The sequence below is a fragment of the Neomonachus schauinslandi genome, chromosome 2 (assembly GCF_002201575.2).
Source record: "Neomonachus schauinslandi chromosome 2, ASM220157v2, whole genome shotgun sequence".
NCBI lineage: Eukaryota > Metazoa > Chordata > Mammalia > Carnivora > Phocidae > Neomonachus > Neomonachus schauinslandi.
The window spans coordinates 126256757-126276016 of record NC_058404.1 but is presented as its reverse complement, the minus strand read 5'-3'; the positions used below and the strand labels follow the sequence as shown (position 1 = coordinate 126276016).

The following is a 19260-nucleotide window of genomic DNA, read 5'->3' as shown; positions in this document are numbered from 1 at the left end:
CCTTTATCTTCCCAGGAGTGCCAGAATGTCACTTTGATGTAGACCAGTTATTTATATGAGTACGACATTAGCTTCAGTGTTTATAACTGGAATACCCCTTGCATTTGAGCCAGTTGTTTTTCACACCATAAAACCTCACATATGACTTCTGTCTTGTTGAGTCTGTAAACATTTGTCTTTTTCCTTTTGGGGAGGGAGCATTAGGATTCTTGATATCAGCCTTATTTCTGACTTAATAAGAATGAAATATTATGGGATTTAGAAAAATATTTTATGGTTATACCTAGATTTATTGGCATAACTTTCTCTGCTGCTTTATCTTAATTCAGATGTAGTAGTTGAAGTATTCCACAATGATGTAGAGTTTGTACAACAAAAAATGAATTTAACATTCAGATGCTCAAGCCTATTTGTCATTAGCAAAAGTACTAGATCTATAATTTCATTTTCCCTCCTGAAGCAGTTACGTGCATCTTCTTAAATGTATATCTCTTTCTCAAAACATCAAGAATCTAGCCTTTTATCCATATGTTTTATTTCAAGAACTTTACAGCCATTAATTATAATGGCTGAAAAGTATGGGCAGCTAGGTTTAGGAAAAGAAAGTTAGATCTCTGTAGGAAACTCATCTTTTAAAGAATACATGAAGGGCTTAAAAGTGATAATCTAAGCTGTTAGGCATACCAGGGCAAATAAAAAACAGTGCTTTCATACATTATTCCTAAATTTATCCTGGCAGGCTCATTAAGGAAATTAAAATAGCAGAAATTAATCATCTCAGTTATCACTATCGTCTCCTTCTAAACTGATCCAGAAATGAGAACTTCCAGGTTTTAGACCACATTTGAGGAGATCTGCCTTCATATTTTCCTAGGTCATTGCAGTGATTGGCAAAGGGTTTGACACCCTGGGCAAATGATAAATATTTGATGAATGAATGCATAGGGACATAGGCTTTGGAGTCAGACAGAAATGGTTTTGAATCCCAAATTCTCCACTCTCCTCCTTTGGCTTACATCATGCACTCTCCTGGTTTTTCTCCTACCTCTCTCTGTGTTCCCAAAGTATTTATATTATTTGCCTTACCCTTAGGAGCTCTTCTGTTTTCCTTCTCACTTTCCCTGAACAATCTCATTAACTCCCACAGCCTCAAATGTCATCAATATGCTAATGACTCTTGAATCAATTCTTCTAGCTCAGATCTTTTTCCTGAGTTCATATATTCAATAGACTGTTGGTACTTAGATGAACCACAGGCACCTCCAACTAAAAAAAAAAATGGGGGCAAAAAAGCTATGAGCTCCGTGAGGGCAAGGATTATTCACGTTTTGCCCCTGCTGTGTACCCATACATAAGACAGTGCCTGTCACGTTGTTAGGCTCTCAGTGTATACTTGACTGAATGAAGATCTATAATTACTCATTATCTTTCCATCATTCTGGCACTTATCCCACTATAACATAATTGACTGTTTACTGGTCTGTAACTTTCTTTAAACTTCACGAGAGCAGAAATTATGTCTCTCTTTTTTAGGGTGGTAACGACTAGAAAATTATTTGGTACATTATATGTTTCAAAGAACATTTGCCTCATTTTATTGCTCTACATGTGCTTGGTCAAGTCACTTATCCTTTCTGAGCTTTATAATCTTGATCTATTAAATAGTAATATTAATGCCTTATAGTGTTATAAAGATGAAACAATTCAGTTTAGTATGTGTAAAATATTTCTTTAAGTTTTTACTATAGAAAAAAGTTCAAATACACACACATATATAACTAGAGACTTGGTTTCTTCTACATGTATATTGAAAAGGGTGGGGAGATGAAAGGGATTATAAACTAAAGCAATTTTAGAGGCATATAACCAAATATAACAAGTGGACCTTATTTGGATCCTCATTAATACTGGGTTGGGATGTATGTAGTAGGCAGAATAATGCCCACCCACCAAAGATGGTCATGCCTTATACCCAGAACTCAACGAATATGTTATATTACATGTCACAGGTGTGAGCTAAGGATGAAGATGGGATTACATTACAGTTGATTATTATCAACTGACCTTAAAATGGGGATATTATCCTGCATTATCCTGGGGAGCCCAGCATAATCACAAGGATCTTTAGATTTAGAAGAGGGAAGCAGAAGAGAGCTGGGGATAAAGTTATGCAGTATGAGAGCTTGTTGCTGGCTTTGAGGTGGCAGAAGAGGGCCATGAACCATGGAATTTGGGTAGCCTCTAGAAGCTGGTAAAGGCAAGGAAATGAATTTCCCCTAGAGCCTCCAGAAAGAAACAGCCTTGCCAACACCTTGATTTTGGCTCAGTAATATCTATGTAGGAGAACTATAAAGCAATACGCTTGTGTTGTTGTTAAGCCAATAAACAACAATAGAATACTAATACAGGGGTTAGGAAAAATTGAAAATTGGTTATTTGATGATGTTAAGGAAAATTTTGTTTTATTTAAATGTGATAATGGAATTATGGTTAGGTTTGTAAAAAGTGTTCTTTTAGAGATGATATTGAAATATTAAGGATTAAGTAATAGATCTTGAATTTGCTTCAAAATAGTTCAGATATGGCAGGGAAGTGAATGGCATATAAATGAAACATATCAGTTATAAACTGATAAATTGTTAAAGCTTGATTCTTTATTAAATTTTACTGATTTTTAAAATAATTGTTTCCTTAGCATCCTCTACAGATGATTAATGCTAATGGTTTTTTGTTTTTTTGTTTTTAAATTTCAGAATCATTGTGAGCTCGTGGGGTTAAACATATTTGAAGTATTTTAGTCCATGGTTATTATCCTTATTAATGCTCAGTCTCATCTGCTTCTTCGAAGTCCATTTGATACAACTCTAGTAGTCTTTGATAGCTTCCTTCCTTTTCTAATATGACAAGATATTCTAGACTTCCCCTATTTATTTTCTGTCCCAATCCTAGAATTAGCAGTTTCTTTAAGGAGTCTGGTTTCTTTTAATGGGAAGATGATAATTTGGTACTGGAGTTATTCATTCTCTAAATAAGAATTTATTAAGCAATATGCCAGGGACTGTTCTAGGTGCTGGAGATATTTCAATGAACAAAATAGACAGTGTCCCTGGCCTCAAGGTGTGGGGAGATAGAGAATTAAAAAAAACAATAAAAAGAATATAAAATTTGTTAGATGGGGATGAGTACTGTGGAGAAAGATAAACCAGTTAAGGAGTATAGGGAATGCTGGTTTGTGGTAGGGGGTTGCTATTTCATATAGGATGTTGAGGAAAAAACACATTAATAAAATTGGTTATTTTTAAATTGAGCAGAGAACCTGAAGGAAATGAGGGAGCAAGCCATGCAAATAGTCAGGGGAAATATTACCAGGAGGAGGGAAGAGAAAGTACAGAGGCACTGAATCAGAAGCATATTGGCCATTTAGAGAAGCAGTAAGGAATCTAGTGTGCCTTGCATATAATGGGCAAAGAGAGAGTGGCAGATCAGGTCAGAGAGGTAGCAGGAATCAGATTCTATAGGACCATTGGTTACAAGGGAGCTGTTGGTGGGTTTTGAGCATAGGTCTGACTTAGGTTTTTCTGGCCTCTGTATTGTTGGCAAGGGTAGAAGCAAAATCTCTAGGCAGTCACTGCAGTAAGTCAAGCAAGAGATGTTGGTGGCTTGGACCAAGGATGGATATACTCTGGAGGTGGTAAGAAATCATCAGGTTACGTATTTCTCATATTGTTGTGAGCTGTTCATCTTCTAACACTAAACTTGCTCTTTTACTGAATGATTTGTTCAGCAATTCAAAAGCACTATATCTTAACCTACCTTAGAAGATAAATAGCTAGCTACATCTATTGTTACTTTAGTTTGTCTTTTGGGATATCATCACCTCCAGCCCCAATTGATGTATGTTAAGTTTCCAAGTAAGGTTTGACCTAATGTAGTGATTTTTTCACCTATTACATATCAGTAATAAGAATATTTTATTGGTAGTTGAATAATTTGACTTGAACCCAAAGAATTAACTGATGAATTTCATGCCTATTCAAGTACAGTCTGGCCAGGTGTTTAATGTATACATTATAATCTTCACTACTATTTTTTTTTTTTTAATGTATTGGGTTAGAGGTAACAGCCTTTTCTGAGCAGGGATAGAAAGCAAAAATATCAAATAACCCACTTTATTCTTAATACAGTTAGAAAACATCTGATTTCAGAGAATTCACACATTGTGCTACCAGGGGTTCTATTGGTCTTAATCTCTGTTTTCTTTCCAAAAACTATTTATATAAACAAGTGCCCTTTAGTGAGCTGAGGTATTTTTGAAGCATACACTAAATAATTAGATAATTTTGAATTCCTTATACTATTTTATAATATTACATAGTACATAATTACTGTATATACTATATAGTAATATATACTATTACATATATCACATATATTATTATAATTATATAAAATTGACTAAAACTTGTGTTAACTAATCTCCTGAATAGTGGAAACCTGAATCACCTGCTTGGGAAATAATGCAGTTAAGATCTTTCTAGCATGAAGAATTTTCACTTTATCTTTCCAAATGATATTTCACAAAGATTTTCCTAACAACAGGAGGTAGGTGTCCTACCTAAATTAATGCATATGGTTCAACTTTTTAAAATTCTTTTTCCAATTTATAGTTTGTAGTCCAAAAGGGATGACTTTATTTCTTTGTTGTAAGTTAAATTTCATGTTTAGTAAGTCAGGGATCTGTTTGCTTTTTAAAATTGTATTGTTTTTTAGGATTCTCCAATATATCACTATGACAATTATTTGAAAAACTAGCAACTCAGCATATTGTGGCTTGATTAATTTGATAACTTTCCATATTATATACTGAGAAAGTATTCTAGTATGCTGCTAGGTTTTTATACTAATTCATGTTTATTTAATAATAGTCTTTGTAATCTTCAGTTTGACTGTCGTAATGCTGAAAAACAAAAATATGAAATGGGTATGAATGTATGTCATTCTAAACCTTTAGATGACTCACAAATAACCATTCCAAAGTTAATAAAATATTCTCACCAACACTATTGGTTTAGAGAGTAGCTAATGGCTTTAAATTTCTAGATGCATTTTGTGGTGCCGTATTTTATACAAAAGAATAAAAATTAATTTTCCAACATGGTCCCTGTGGGGTAGAGATTAGCCACAAAAGATGCCAGATTTAATGGAAGCTGCTCAAGATTAAGTTAAAAAGGAAAACTTGAGTCAAGAACTAGCTTCTTCCTAATGTTCTCATTGTGACACTACTGATTCATTCATTATTCAGTTTGAGTAAGTCACTTAACATTTTTTGTGACTTAGATTCATAGATTATGAAATGGGGCTAATTTAATGGTCCTATTTAATAGCTCTATTAGAACTTAAAAGAAATAATTGTTTTTATTACAAATAAGTAGATTGTCATCTTTAAACTATTATCTCTAAAGAGATGTATATTTTTTCTACATAAAAGTGGTTTTTATTACAGGTTCAATAAATGTGAGGTATTTCGGTCTCTGTACCACCCATGGAAGATTGTTTTTTTCTGCATAGTAGTGCAGTTCTCTACAGAATTATTAAGGAAACAGGGCTCATTTTGTGGTGCCTTCCCTGTAGCAAGACCTCCCCTTCTTACATCTCCCTCTCTCCATTAAGCCAAGTGAGCAGACGCCAGGGGCTTGGAACTTGATGGTGCAAAAGTTGCCCATTCCTAGGCTATAGTGGTGACAAATTCAGTCTGAAGAAATGAAACATCACTTTATTCATACAGGAAATAACTATGCCTTGGAAATGTTCAGGGCTTGGTAATTAATAGGGCTTGTGTAGCTTTGTGTGCGGGCCAATGTACTAGCAACACAGCAACAAAACAGAGGTGTGGGAATTTCTGTCTTATCCAGAGCAGTTAAAATGGGGCAGTAACAGAAAGCAAGGCTTCTTTTTCCAAGCAAGGAACAGCAGTGAGCTTAGAGCTTTAGTGTATGTGTTTAAGACACAGTCACATGTTTCATGTTTAAGAATGGCTTCTCATGTTAAATAAGTTAGTTCCCCATGTACCTTCTCCTCAACGCGTGGACCAGATGGATTATGTCCCATTTTACAATGACTGATGGAGAATTACTACACTCTTTTATTGCTAAAAATGTCTCAATGACTCAGTACTTTAGGGCTTATGCATAGATAATGTGATAAAATAAAGGCATATGGTAGATGAAAGGGTTTCATCTTTGAGACTCTCTTTGAGGTCTGATCTTGAGATTTTTCAATTGGTAACTTTCCCACTGTTTGAAATCCTGAACCTAATCCACATTTTAAAAATATCTATCTCAACATTGTTCTCTAAAAAGGCAAAATGAAAGTGATTTGGAACCTTCCCGTTTTTCAGTTGCTTGATTAAATATTAATTTTTTGCCTTCTATTTGTGAGGCAGTTTTCTGATAGTGGGTAGAAAGAATTATATAGTTTCTCCTCTTTGTTTAAGAGTTTATCATTGACTTAGGAAGGAAAAGATGTTACAAGATATTGATAAATAAATTATACAGGCAGGGGTGTTGCAAATGTTAAGAGGAAGAGAACACTTCTAGCTTGTATCGTCAGGGAATATGGGGCAGCAGGGTTGGGGAGAGCTCAGGAAATGGAACTTGCACGAGCCTTGTAGAATGAGAAAACTATGAGTAGCACTGGAGAAGGAGACATTTCACTGTCTGATGGTCATAGAAGCAGGGTCTGGCCTGGCATGTTCAAGGGACAGTGAGTAAACTATAGCATAGTGCCTAAGAACATAGACTCTGGAGCCGGACTGCCTGGATTCTGGATTGCCCTTTATTTGTCTCATGGCCTTGGGCCAGTTTCTTAACCATTCTTTGCCTCAGATAGAATTTTAAAAAATGATGCTAATCTTGCCTGAATCATAGAGCTGTTATAAGGATTTGACAAGAGTGCCTTCAAATAGTGATGGCTCAAGTTAAATATTAAATAAGTATAATAGAATATGATGATGACCGGGATGTGAACGAGCATAAAAGACAAGGCCATAAAGAAGATTGGAGTGAGCTCCTTGAGGGACTGAACTCTCAAGACTGAATAAACAAGAAACCGTGATGAAAGTAGTATATTTGAAAAAAAAAAATAGTCTAGCAGAATAGGTTGAAAAGAGATTGGTAGCACAGAGACTGGTTAGGAGACTTGTGATTGTCTAGACTTGAGGGGTTTAAGACTGGGACTCAGATGATAGCCCATGGGTTTGGATTAAAAAGAGGGACAGACCTTGGGAACATTTACAGTGGAACAGTTGTTAGGGTCCGGGGTTTGTCAGGCACATAGGAGAGAGAGGGTTGTGCCTGAGTTAAGTGGGAGAATTCAAACATACAGGAAGGACTTCTTAGGAAGAGCTGGGAATGTGTGCAAAAAGATGAAATCCATTTTGCATGTCTTGAATTTAAAGACAAGAACAGAATTTGGCATTGAAAATGCATATCTGTGGCTCTTAGGGAAGTCGGGTTTGGATATATAAATGGAAGACCCACAGAGGAGCAAGTTGTGCTATGCAAGTAAATGAGGTGACAAGGAAGAGAGGGTATAGAGTGATTTTCTCTCCCATTTCTATAAGATAAAGTGTGAATATAAGGGAATGAAAACATGTTCCTAGCCCACTGAGTCACTTGAAACAAGGGCAATAGTAAAGCTCGCTGGTCTGTAAAGTGCCATTTCACAGCTCAAGTGCCAGACCGAGCACTGTAGATGTGCTAAGTGTTAATAAATGCTGGGTTCCTGGATCTGTAATTGCACATCATTGCAAACAGGCTTTATTCTGGTAAGGGAGAGTTATCCTTTCAGTTATCCTAATTAATCTTCTCCAATTCTAACCACACCTATAATATGAAGCCTGTCAATACACACACGTAGTTAATTTATGTTATTATTATTATTTATTATAAACAAAAGTTGTTCCTTTTAAACCTCTTTTTAACATATGCCTGTTCTTTTCTACTACATTGTAGTTGCCTGTTGGAAAGGAGCAGGCCTCCTGTAGGTTTCAGTCCCTCACAGATTTTGCATTCACTCATTTATGTATTGATTCCAGTTGATTAATTTATTCATTTGTTCATTCCAGACACTGTATTAGTTGCTAAGGTGAAGAATAAGGCATAGTTCCTGCCCTCAAGGAGCTTAACTGCTTAGTTGGGGGAGAAAAGACACAGATATATGAAGCAGAAACAGTAATAAAGTCATTCACAGAAAATTATGGGAACGTGGGAGAGAACACTCACTCTGGATTATGGAGCATGGGCAGTGGGGAGAGGTACTTCAGGGAAAATTTTTGGAGCAGTTGACTTCTGGCCTGAATCTTACTAAGTACATAGAAAGAAGGGAAGAGAATGACAGTAAAGACAACCGGTGCCTAGAGAGAGTCACAAGAAAATGTGAGGCATTTGGTATTGCTGCAGCATGAAGACAGAGGCAGAGAGTGATGAGAGCTGCTGTGGGGCAGACAGAGAGCCCTGGAGGGACCTGGATGCAGTGCTTAGAAAAGCATGGAATACTTTCAGTGGTCAGAGAAGAGGGAGATCCTTGAAGTGGCTTCTGCAGAGTTGTGATCTGATAAGATTTTAGTCCTAGGTGGCAGTTGGGAGGATACATTTAAGAAGGATAAGACATTTTGGCGACTAGCAAGGTGGGAGACAGGACCTAAACCAGGACAGTATTGTAGAATGGAGATGAGTGGGCAAAATCACGAAGTATTTGTGATATAAAATCAACAGGACCCATTATAACCACAGGTGAGGGAGGGAAGGTCCTAGGATGGTCTACCTTATATGATTGGGTGACCGATTTCACAGTTTACTTAGAGAATAGAGGAAGAGAGATAATACAGTGAGTTCATTTTTATTTTTATTATCTTCAACACATTGAGATTTTTAATACACCTCTGATGTATTTGGAGTTACATCTATTGATGGTTAGCAGAGATGTCTAGATGATTAGAACTACCTTGCTGTCAATATTCACCTTAACTGTATCTCCTCTTGGAAGCAGAGGCGACTCTTCTTTTCCTACAACACCCTATGCATTCATAACTGTTTGAATGCATTCATCTGTCATAACTCTTTCACTGTGCTGTAATCCTTGATTTTCTTTTCTGTTTATTTCTGTAGTCACAGTCCACTGTTTGATATATAACCACTCCGTAAATGTGAGTGAATAAACGAATCAATAGATTATTTTAAAAAGTAATATTCTGATTTGATTATTAGAAAAAGTTTATATTTGGCTTATTCTCAAGCTAATTCTTCTGTGTCTTAACTCCTAGCACTTTCCACTGGAAGAATCTCAAACAGTGCAACTTCGTCAGGAGCAGCGGCACCAGCCAACTCAGCCAGGGGACAGCCCCAGCCAGGTGACCAGGACACTTTAGTGCAAAGAGCTGAGCACATTCCAGCAGGGAAAAGAACTCCAATGTGTGCCCACTGTAACCAGGTCATCAGGTTGGTTATTCGTTTTTGAAATTTTCTTGAAATACTTAGTACCAGTGTTGATTTTTTTTTTTACATATATTCTGAAAGATTTGAAATTTTATTAGTGAAAATATTCTTGCTATTCTTCTATGTAATAGTTATTGAAGTAGATAAATTTGAATATATATACTTGTTAGAATCTATTATAATGAAAAGTAATTCTGGACTCTGTGGAAATAAAACTAAAAATACCAATTTTCTCTCTATCGGAACTAAGAAAAAATAACGATTAGTGTGGCCTTTCAGAGATTAATAAAATTTTAAGACTCAAAGGGACCCTGAAGATCATTTATCTGAACTTCATTCTTTTACAAATTGTAAAGGTGAGGACTTTTCATTTAGATGAAAAATAACTAGTGACATAAAATAAAGAACTTTGAGCCCTAGAGGAAAGAAGAGTGGATTTTTGAATACCTAAGCACTGGAAGATATAACTACCTTCAGGTCTATTCATAAATGCTTTCAATTTTAGATTAGGTCATAACTTGCTTTTTTAAAATATTTTTTATCCAAATCTGTTTTATTGTCTCTTACATTCCAAGAGGGATAAAAGGCCCAGAGATCTTAAGTGAGTGCTCTATCTTGGCACTTAATAAACCTCTGAGCATTTCTTAATAATTGGTTTTTAAGATGTTAGGAAGTATAGATAAGAATGTTGACTGCAGGGATCCCACCATCAGGACCTTGTTGCCTCTGTGAGTTGCCTTGTTGGCAGTAAAAATGGTGGGTTGAAATGACTGCTCAGGCTCTCTCCTTGTTTTTAATTTATCCTGTTTTAAAATAGTTGAAACGGTGGCTTCTCTAAAGTTGAATAAGGTTAGGACTTACCTGCATTTCCTCTACTCTATTACATCGTTATTCCTTAGGATAATGTTTCTAGTTAATACTTAAAACGGAGCCCAAGAAGCCTCAATACTTTATTTAAAACCCAAATATAAATACTCTTTTCCTTGACCACTATTAAATAATAAATGTGTCAAGGACACAGCACACAGTACATGATTAAAAATAAAACCGCTTTTTTATTTTAAACGTTCATTTGTAACATTCCAAAAATATAGTGAAACAGAAAGCAAAAATAAAAATTCATACATAATTCTACCTTACAAGATAACCACTAAGAATATTTGAGTTCACACTTTTAAAACACACACATGTAAGGACCGGTGTTATTTTACAGAAATGGAATTATAATAACAATATTTTGTAAGCTGTTATTTTTCACTTAAGTGTGTTTTCCATATTGAGTACCTGCTTAATAAGAATTAACCATGAGAGACTATGGACTCTGAGAAACAAACAGGGTTCTAGAGGGGACGGGGGAGGGGGGATTGGTTAGCCCGGTGATGGGTATTAAGGACGGCACATACTGCATGGAGCACTGGGTGTTATACGAAAACAATGGATCGTGGATCACCACATCAAAAACCAATGATGTATTGTATGGTGACTACCATAACATAATAAAATTTAAAAAAACAAAAAAACAAAAAGAATTAGCCAGTAGCAGTGGTAGTAGTAATAATCGTTATGGGGAAAAGGAGAAAATCAGTGGAGGTTTCCCAAGTCTAGGCAGTAACCAGTACACAGAAGGCATTTGTGAATATTTTACCTGAACAGGTCATGCGTGACTCTAGACCCACTTGTTCAAGCCATAATATCAATTTGGTTAGAGTCACTTTCCTAACAGTAGGACTGTAGGGTTACTACCTTACAGAAGTATGTAAACTAATAGACTCTAGAGTGGTACTGCTTTGTTCCAATAAAAAGAAGTATGTTTTTAATTACTAACTGTATTTAGTTGTTATATTTTTAGGATTAATATTAATAAAATAAAAATAAGTTCTAACTTATTATTTCTATAAGTTATGCTACTTTGGTTACCTAGACTGGTAGTTAGGGATGCTATATTCTGGATAAAAGCACCCTTTATGGAGACAGGAGTCAGTGCTCTTTGTGTGCTGTTGTAAGCAATTACTGGATAGGCTAACAAACTGTCAAATCCTATCACTTGTTGATTCATGATTATCAAATTCTGTGACATCCTATAATCATCAGTACCAACGCATGTGAAAAACTTAGTATGGAGAAAAGACAAAGATCTAAATAGGAATTACATTCCTACCCCTCCCTACCTACCTTGGCTTCAGTTATAATGCTAGGCCAGGATGTAATTTTAATGCGCAGTCTCTATTCCATGTGAAATAAATATATATTATGTTAATAAGATGAATGGCCATCACTTACTGTTCCCTCATCTGTTAAATTTTATATTGCTCTGGATTATCCCATCACTGTTTTCAGTTAAGCATTAAAACTTCATTTACCTAGGGAAGTTAATGGGAACAGGGATTAGTTCATGTCAAGATCATATAATAGTAATTAACGTAGCACATTTGCTTGGTGCTCAAATGCTAAAGTAGCTTGGGGCTCCTGGGTGGCTCAGTTGGTTAAGCGACTGCCTTCGGCTCAGGTCATGATCCTGGAGTCCCGGGATCGAGTCCCGCATCGGGCTCCCTGCTCGGCAGGGAGTCTGCTTCTCCCTCTGACCCTCCTCCCTCTCACTCTCTCTGTCTCAAATAAATAAATAAAATCTTTAAAAAAAAAAAATGCTAAAGTAGCTTGAATAAACTGTAGTCAGTTTAGAGACCTTATCAAAGCATAATTCTTGTTCTTGGCCTCAGTGACAGTATCGCTTACCAAAGGACACGTTAGATCAAGTGACATTTGCTTGGACACCTGTTTCAAAAACAAGCTGCAGTTGCAGACTTGATACTTTGAATACAGAATATTGTAACCTGGCGAACTTTGGGAAGTTTAGGATCATTTTATAATTTATATTTCTTATTTTCTACAGTATAATTTATATTATTTGTTTATAATTTGTATTGTTTTATTATATATATATTCTAAGCATCTCAAATTTTCAAAAATTTTTAAGTGAAAGCAAACTAAGGAAAAGTTTATTTTAATTTTTTTTAGCAATATCGTTGTTTTTGGAAAACCTAAAAAAACTTAATCACTGAATGTTAGTACTGAACTAGTTACCTCTTATAACTAGCTTAACGTTTTATTTGGATGTAATGCTTAACATTTTTTGGTTTATTTGAACCTTGAAAAGAGTTATGAATGTTGTGCCTAAATAGACATCTTTGATTAGTTAGTGGACTTTTATAGATGGATAAGAAATTCTACTGAGGCTTTGATTAAGTTTGCTCTAGAACATTTCCAATCCATTTATGATAGAAGTACCATTTCTTTGACTCTTACACTCGTGAATTGATTGACAGCTGGGTGCTGGTATAAAAAGGAAACAGAAAATCAGGTTAATGTAGCCAAAACCACATTTTAGTCTCCCTCATAGAATGGGTTTATGAAAACTCTAGTTTATTTCTTGACTGTTATATCTAGTGGCATTAAAATCGATTCAACACTTGTATTACCTGGAGTTGACTAAATCATTCACTTTTAGCTTAACATCTTTGTGAAAAAAGTATAGGATTTATAGTGCTTGAATTTCTTCTTAGCTATGGTATGCTTAAAAGAAATAGCCACAGTGCTATTGTCTGTATTGCCTGCAGGATAGCACCAGAACAATGACATTGAGGCAACCCATGGTTTATTCCAGTGAGAGAGAGATTTTTAACATTACTGGTCTGTTTCTTGCCAGTGGTTCTCAAACTTTCCTCATACAGGGCCATCTCAGTTACCCCAAGGAGAGGCCAGCAGAGGTTTTTGCTTGTTTCACTATGCATTTCAGTCTCTCAGCATTCCCTTATTAATAGGTTTTATTTAATCTCCCTTTTGGTTAAAATTTCACTTGAAAATAGAAAGTTTCTTGTAACATGTTAGCCCCTGAATTTAAGGAAACAACCAAAGACACAGAACAAGTTTTATGAGCAAGACATATAGACCAATATTTCAGATTTACTGTAATGGAAAATTGGAAAGAACACAGATGTTCAGCTAATATCATGGTGCCATTAAGATCCTGGTTTTGGATAATAATAGTAATTGTTTAATGTGTTCTTAGCATTTGTCAAATGTTGTGCTAAGAATTTTACCTGAATTCCCATTTAATTCTTTATAAGCTTGTGAGATAATTTTCATGTATTTTATAATCTGATAGAAAAGCCCAAAGCCCTGGCACAGATAACCATAATGTAATAATGTTAAGCATTGTGAGAGGTACATCATACTCTCACAGTAATATATGAAAGATATATGTATTGCCCTTATATCCATAGTAAGGAGTCCTGAATCATGGTACTTAGGAAAATCATGCGTATCTATAGGGTTCTAAATTGTCACAGTTGTAAAATTGAAAAATTAATCTTGCCTCAGGAAAATAATATTAATAATGGAAATCCATGTTGGTGATTTCATCATATGATCCTTCTAATATCCAGGTCTCTCGGTTCTCTGACATCTTCTACTTTAGTGATCCCTCCAGTTAACTAAAGCCACCAATTTTCATTCGTATCCTAGACCTCGTCTTTACCATTAACTACATTTCCTTCATAATCTCATTTCTAAGCAGCTCACTCTATTTCAAGAACCACTGCCTATATATCTCCACTCTCTCCCTATTACTTCAACTCCAGCAATCCTTTGACCACTCCCTGCTTCGCAACACCTCAAATTCATTGATCCAAATACCTTTTTACTGTCCCTTGGGTCCCAATAGCCTCACTTCCTTTCTTATCTAGTCTGAATTCCATAGTCATTAGTCAGTATCCTTTATATATCCTCAATTCCATTGCCCATCACTCATTTTGTCATATTCACTTAACTGAAACCACTAGGCCAGATAAAATCTGCTCTTGGTTTACTCTGTGCCCACACCTGAAAGTGACTGGAAGGAAACCCACAACCATACTAACCAGTGTCACTTTAAATTCATGACTGTTAATCTCAGGTGTGTTCTTAATAGTGACAAAAATCTGCTTTATTTCTCTAGTATGTTTACTTTTCTACTCTCCCAGAAGCCACTTTATATCTTCTTTTTTCTCCTGAAGCCTCTAATAACCTATTTCCATTTTCACTGTCAGCTGATGACCTTGATTCTTTTTTCATTCTTTTATGTAGGAAAGGCAACAGAATGTAGGACATAGAGAAAAAAATAACAAAATGGCACTCATAATTCCTAACTTATCAGCAATTACATTAAATGTAAATAGATTAAACATTCTAATTGAAAGAATTGTAGAGTAGATAAAATGACGATCTGGCTATATGCTGCCTATAACCGACACTTCAGGTTAAAAGACACAAATAAATTGAACCTAAAAGTGTACAGAAAGATACACCGTGTAAACATTGTAACCAAAAGAGAGCCGGAGTGACTATGTGTATTAATAGTAGATAAAATAGCCGTTAAGAAAAAAGGTGTTGAAAGAGAGAAGGACATTTTATAATGATAAAAAGTTCAATCCGTTAAGAAGGTACAACAATTATAAATATATATTCACCTAATAACAGAGCCCCAAAATACACAAAGCAAAAACGGGCAGAATAGAAGGGAACAATGATAAATAATTCAACAATAATAGTTGGAAACTTTGGTATCCTAGTTTCAAGAACAGATGTAACAACTGCACAGAAAATCAACAAAAAGCCTTGAACAGCACTATGCACTAGACTCAACAGACATCTGTAGAATATCCCAGCTAACAACAGAAGGGCATAAATTCTTCTCAAGCACACATGGAACATTCTCCAGGATAGACTACATGTTAAGCCATAAAACAAGTTTCAATACATGTAAAAGGACTGAAGTCATATAGAGTATGTTCTCTGACCAGAATGGCGTGAACTTAGAAATATATAAGAGGAGAAGACTTGGAAAATTCACAAGTATGTGGCAATTAATATACTCCTAAACAACAATCTTTTAATTAACTCCGTGTCAACTTATTGGGGAATTCACATTACATCTGCATAATCCTAAAGTAAACTAGTTACAGGAGTGATGTCCCATCGTCTTCACAGTTTCCACCCACACTCTAGAGGAGGGGATCATACAGGCCATGTACACCAGAAGGCAGGTATCTTAAGGGCCATATTAGAATTCTGCCTAACATACCATCTCCTCCCCAGTCTCCCTCTTCTTGGTTAGTGGTAGCTCTATTCTCTAAATTGCCCAGACCTCGTGTGATCTATCAGCACATCCTTTTGACTCTGATTTCTAAGTATACCCAGAATCTGAACCTTTCTTCCTGTTTGTACTACTGCTACTACCCTGATCCAAGCCATTATCATTTCTTACCTGGGATAATGAAGTTGTTTACTAATTAACCTTTTTGCTTTTGCCCTTGCCTTTTACCTGTCTGTTCTCCACACAGTAGCTAGAGTAAATCCTGATAAAACATAAATCAGATCATGTCACTCTTTTGCTGGAAACCCCATAATGCTTCCACTTTTGGTGGAAGTCTGAATCCTTACAATGGCCTAAAGGCCCTACACGTCACCCTCACCCCACCACCACCTCATTATCTCTCTGCCTTATTACTTGGTAATTTCCCCCTTGTTTCCTCTGCTCCAGGCATACTGGCCTTCTTGCTGTTTCTCAGACTCCCCAGGCACCTTTATCAGGCCCTTTGCATTTGCGGTTTCCCTTGCCTGGAGTCTCTTCCCCTGGATATTTGCGTAGCTCACCTTTGTCTCCTTTAGGTCTTTACTCAAATATCAGGGTATCCCTGGCCACCCTGTTTAAATTCCACTCCCCCACCACCATACACAGTCTCCCTATCTTCCCTCCCTGCTTCATTTTTCCTCCTCAGCACTTAAAATCTAACATATCCCCCCTCCTTTTTTTAAGTGTTGCTTGTTGTTTCTCCCTCATGCTAGAATGGAAGTTCTGAGCAGGTCCTTTCCTGGCTTTATTTCCTGCCATATTTTCTACTCTTATAGCAGTGTCTGGCATATATCGTTGTATTTAGTAAATACTTGTTCATTGATAAATGAACTTTTTATTTTTTTTATTTTTTTTTAAAGATTTTATTTATTTATTTGAGAGAGAGAATGAGAGAGAGAGAGCATGAGGGGGGGGGGCAGAGGGAGAAGCAGACTCCCTGCCGAGCAGAGAGCCCGATGCGGGACTCGATCCTGGGACTCCAGGATCATGACCTGAGCCGAAGGCAGTCGCTCAACCAACTGAGCCACCCAGGCACCCGATAAATGAACTTTTTAAAAATATTTGGAGGAATGTATGATAACAGTTTCTCCAAGTTGAAATTATCTCTCATTCATCTTAATATATAGAAACACATTTTTCTGTTTTGTGGATTTTGTAATAAATAAATAATTGAGTGTAATTATCTCCAATAGACTTAAAGAATTATCAATTAATATTACTTTTTTTTTAGAACTTGTCTTTTTTATTCACTGTTATGTTCAGGCTCATTTACTCATGCATTTATTCTTGAACAGGAGGTCATTTATGTCTTTAAAATAAAAAGCTATAGTTGACCTCACAACCTTTTAAATGCAGTATTTTAAAGGGCTTACAGTAAGTAAAAATGATTCTCAATGAAGGTGGAACTATATTATTTAATGCTCCAAATTGAAAAGTTCGGATGTAATTTACTGGAAACGAAGAATTAAGGATATCAAAAATGCAGCACTTCTAAATTTTAGGAAGGATTATTAATATTGCTAATTTTGAGTATTATAAGTCTTGCTAGTGTGTTTTACTATTATGTTCAAGTGTGTTTCATTCTCTCTTACTCTCTCTTCTTGCATGTATCTTTGTATTTTTGATTGCGTGTGCACAGTTTCTTCCAGTAAGCTTTTCTGTTTCCGAAAACTCTTCCTTTGGTTCTGTTGTTCTTGAATTCTTTGCTCATGCCAGGCCCTTCCCAAAATTTGACCATAATATAAAACTGGTTTATACATTTTTATTATTATATCTAATCAAGTGGAGTATCAGATTCCATTTTTATTTTTGAGCATGAGTGAGTTTTTTATGTAGCTTTGTTTTTAACTTTTGTTCATTAACTTTTGATTTCTTAGCTTTTTTTTGTTTTTAACTTCTATTGATGCAGTAACTTTTGGTCAAATACAATTTTGAATATGTAATAGCTGGAATTCCAGCTTTACAGTTCATCATCCACATGATCTTAGGAATGTTAGGTACCTGTTGATATTTTCTTCATCTATTTATAGAGCTAATTTCTGTCACTGAGCTTTATTATTCGAGTTAAATAATAGAGGCAAGAAGCAAGCATTGGATTTTGAAGCTGAATCCCTGTTAGATTATGCCAGTTGAAATTTGCAGTCCTTCTCACCTTCTCACTATATGTTTTTTTTTTTTTTTTTTAAGATTTTCTTTATTTATTTGACAGAGAGAGACAGCGAGAGAGGGAACACAAGCAGGGGGAGTGGGAGAGGGAGAAGCAGGCTCTCCGCTGAGCAGGGAGCCCGATGTGGGGCTCGATCCCAGGACCCTGGGACCATGACCTGAGCCGAAGGCAGACGCTCAACGACTGAGCCACCCAGGCGCCCCTCACTATATGTTTTCTTAGCTGTTCCTTTTGACATCTTTTCCTGCCTTTCCTTTTTTTTTCTTTTTTTTCTTTTTGGCAAAAGTCTCACAGAAGATGAACAGGGTAAAAAGTTTTATGAGATAGGATAACCCTTCTCTCTCGGCCAGTCAGGGCTTTAACTCTTTCCCATCCCCTCCTTTGTCAGTCCAGGAGTATTTGGGAGGGCCGTGGGGTAGAGTACAGTAAGAGGTAGAGGCTGACTTAATTCCACTTTGAGTTCACAAATGGAAACCCAGTCCTGCCTGGAACAAGGAGAACTTCTTCAGTGTTAATCCAGTGTTAATGAATTTGTTAAATCAATCTCTGCTTAACACAGAGAAGAGAATACCCATTATATGTAAGAGATTTTAGTGTTTAATCTATACATGACTTCAAGGGCATGAGGGGAAAGATGCTCTTTCAGCCTGGTTGGGGAATACCCGGCCGGCTAGGCCAGTACCTTCACTGAGCATGTTTAAGAAAGGAGATCTGGCAGGAGCAAGGGTCATTTTCAGTTCAGTTTTTAAAGATGCAGAGGGAGTTTCTTTACTGTTGTTAAGACATTTCACAATTCAAATTTGATAAAGAACTAAGGAAATGTCTTAAAGATATTATCTTAATGGATGATTTAATTAAATTTAATTAATTCATTTGCAGTAGAAACTATTCTAGAAACCTTTTAAAAAACACTTTTAGAAATACATGAAATAGGGTGGGAGGATGGGTTAGCCTGGTGGTGGGTACTGAGGAGGGCACGTTCTGCATGGAGCACTGGGTGTTATGCACAAACAATGAATCATGGAACACTTCATCTAAAACTAATGATGTAATGTATGGGGATTAACATAAGAATAAAAAAAATAATAAAAAATAAATAAATACAAAAAAAAAAAAGGAGCGCACTTGTCATGATGAACACTGGTGATTAAAATAACGTTAAAAAATACAAATTAAAAGACAAAAAAAAAAAAGAAATACATGAAATATAAGAAAATCTCCTAAATTATAAAAGGGAACAAAAGAAGAATGAAAATCATGAGTGGGACCATTAAAATTGAAGACTGGACAAAAATTTGCCATTGAGACTGGACAAAACCTATAATGATGACCTACATACTTGCCTATGGTTAGTCTAAATTCGGCTTTAAGCCTTCTAGTGGTCAACAAAAAAAGAAAGTTAATTTTTAACTTGACTCTACAATGAGTAA

The 19260-nt window shown here is 35.9% G+C and overlaps 1 protein-coding gene across 2 annotated transcripts in view; it reads left to right on the top strand.

The window, feature by feature from the left end:
- PDLIM5 (PDZ and LIM domain 5) overlaps positions 1-19260 on the top strand; it is a 204191-nt gene that overhangs the window by 171579 nt on the left and 13352 nt on the right. For both annotated transcript variants that reach the window (XM_021680426.1, XM_044912907.1), the window contains one exon: positions 9323-9497. In XM_021680426.1, coding sequence (XP_021536101.1) covers positions 9323-9497 — 175 coding nt within the window. The remainder of the gene's footprint in view (positions 1-9322; positions 9498-19260) is intronic.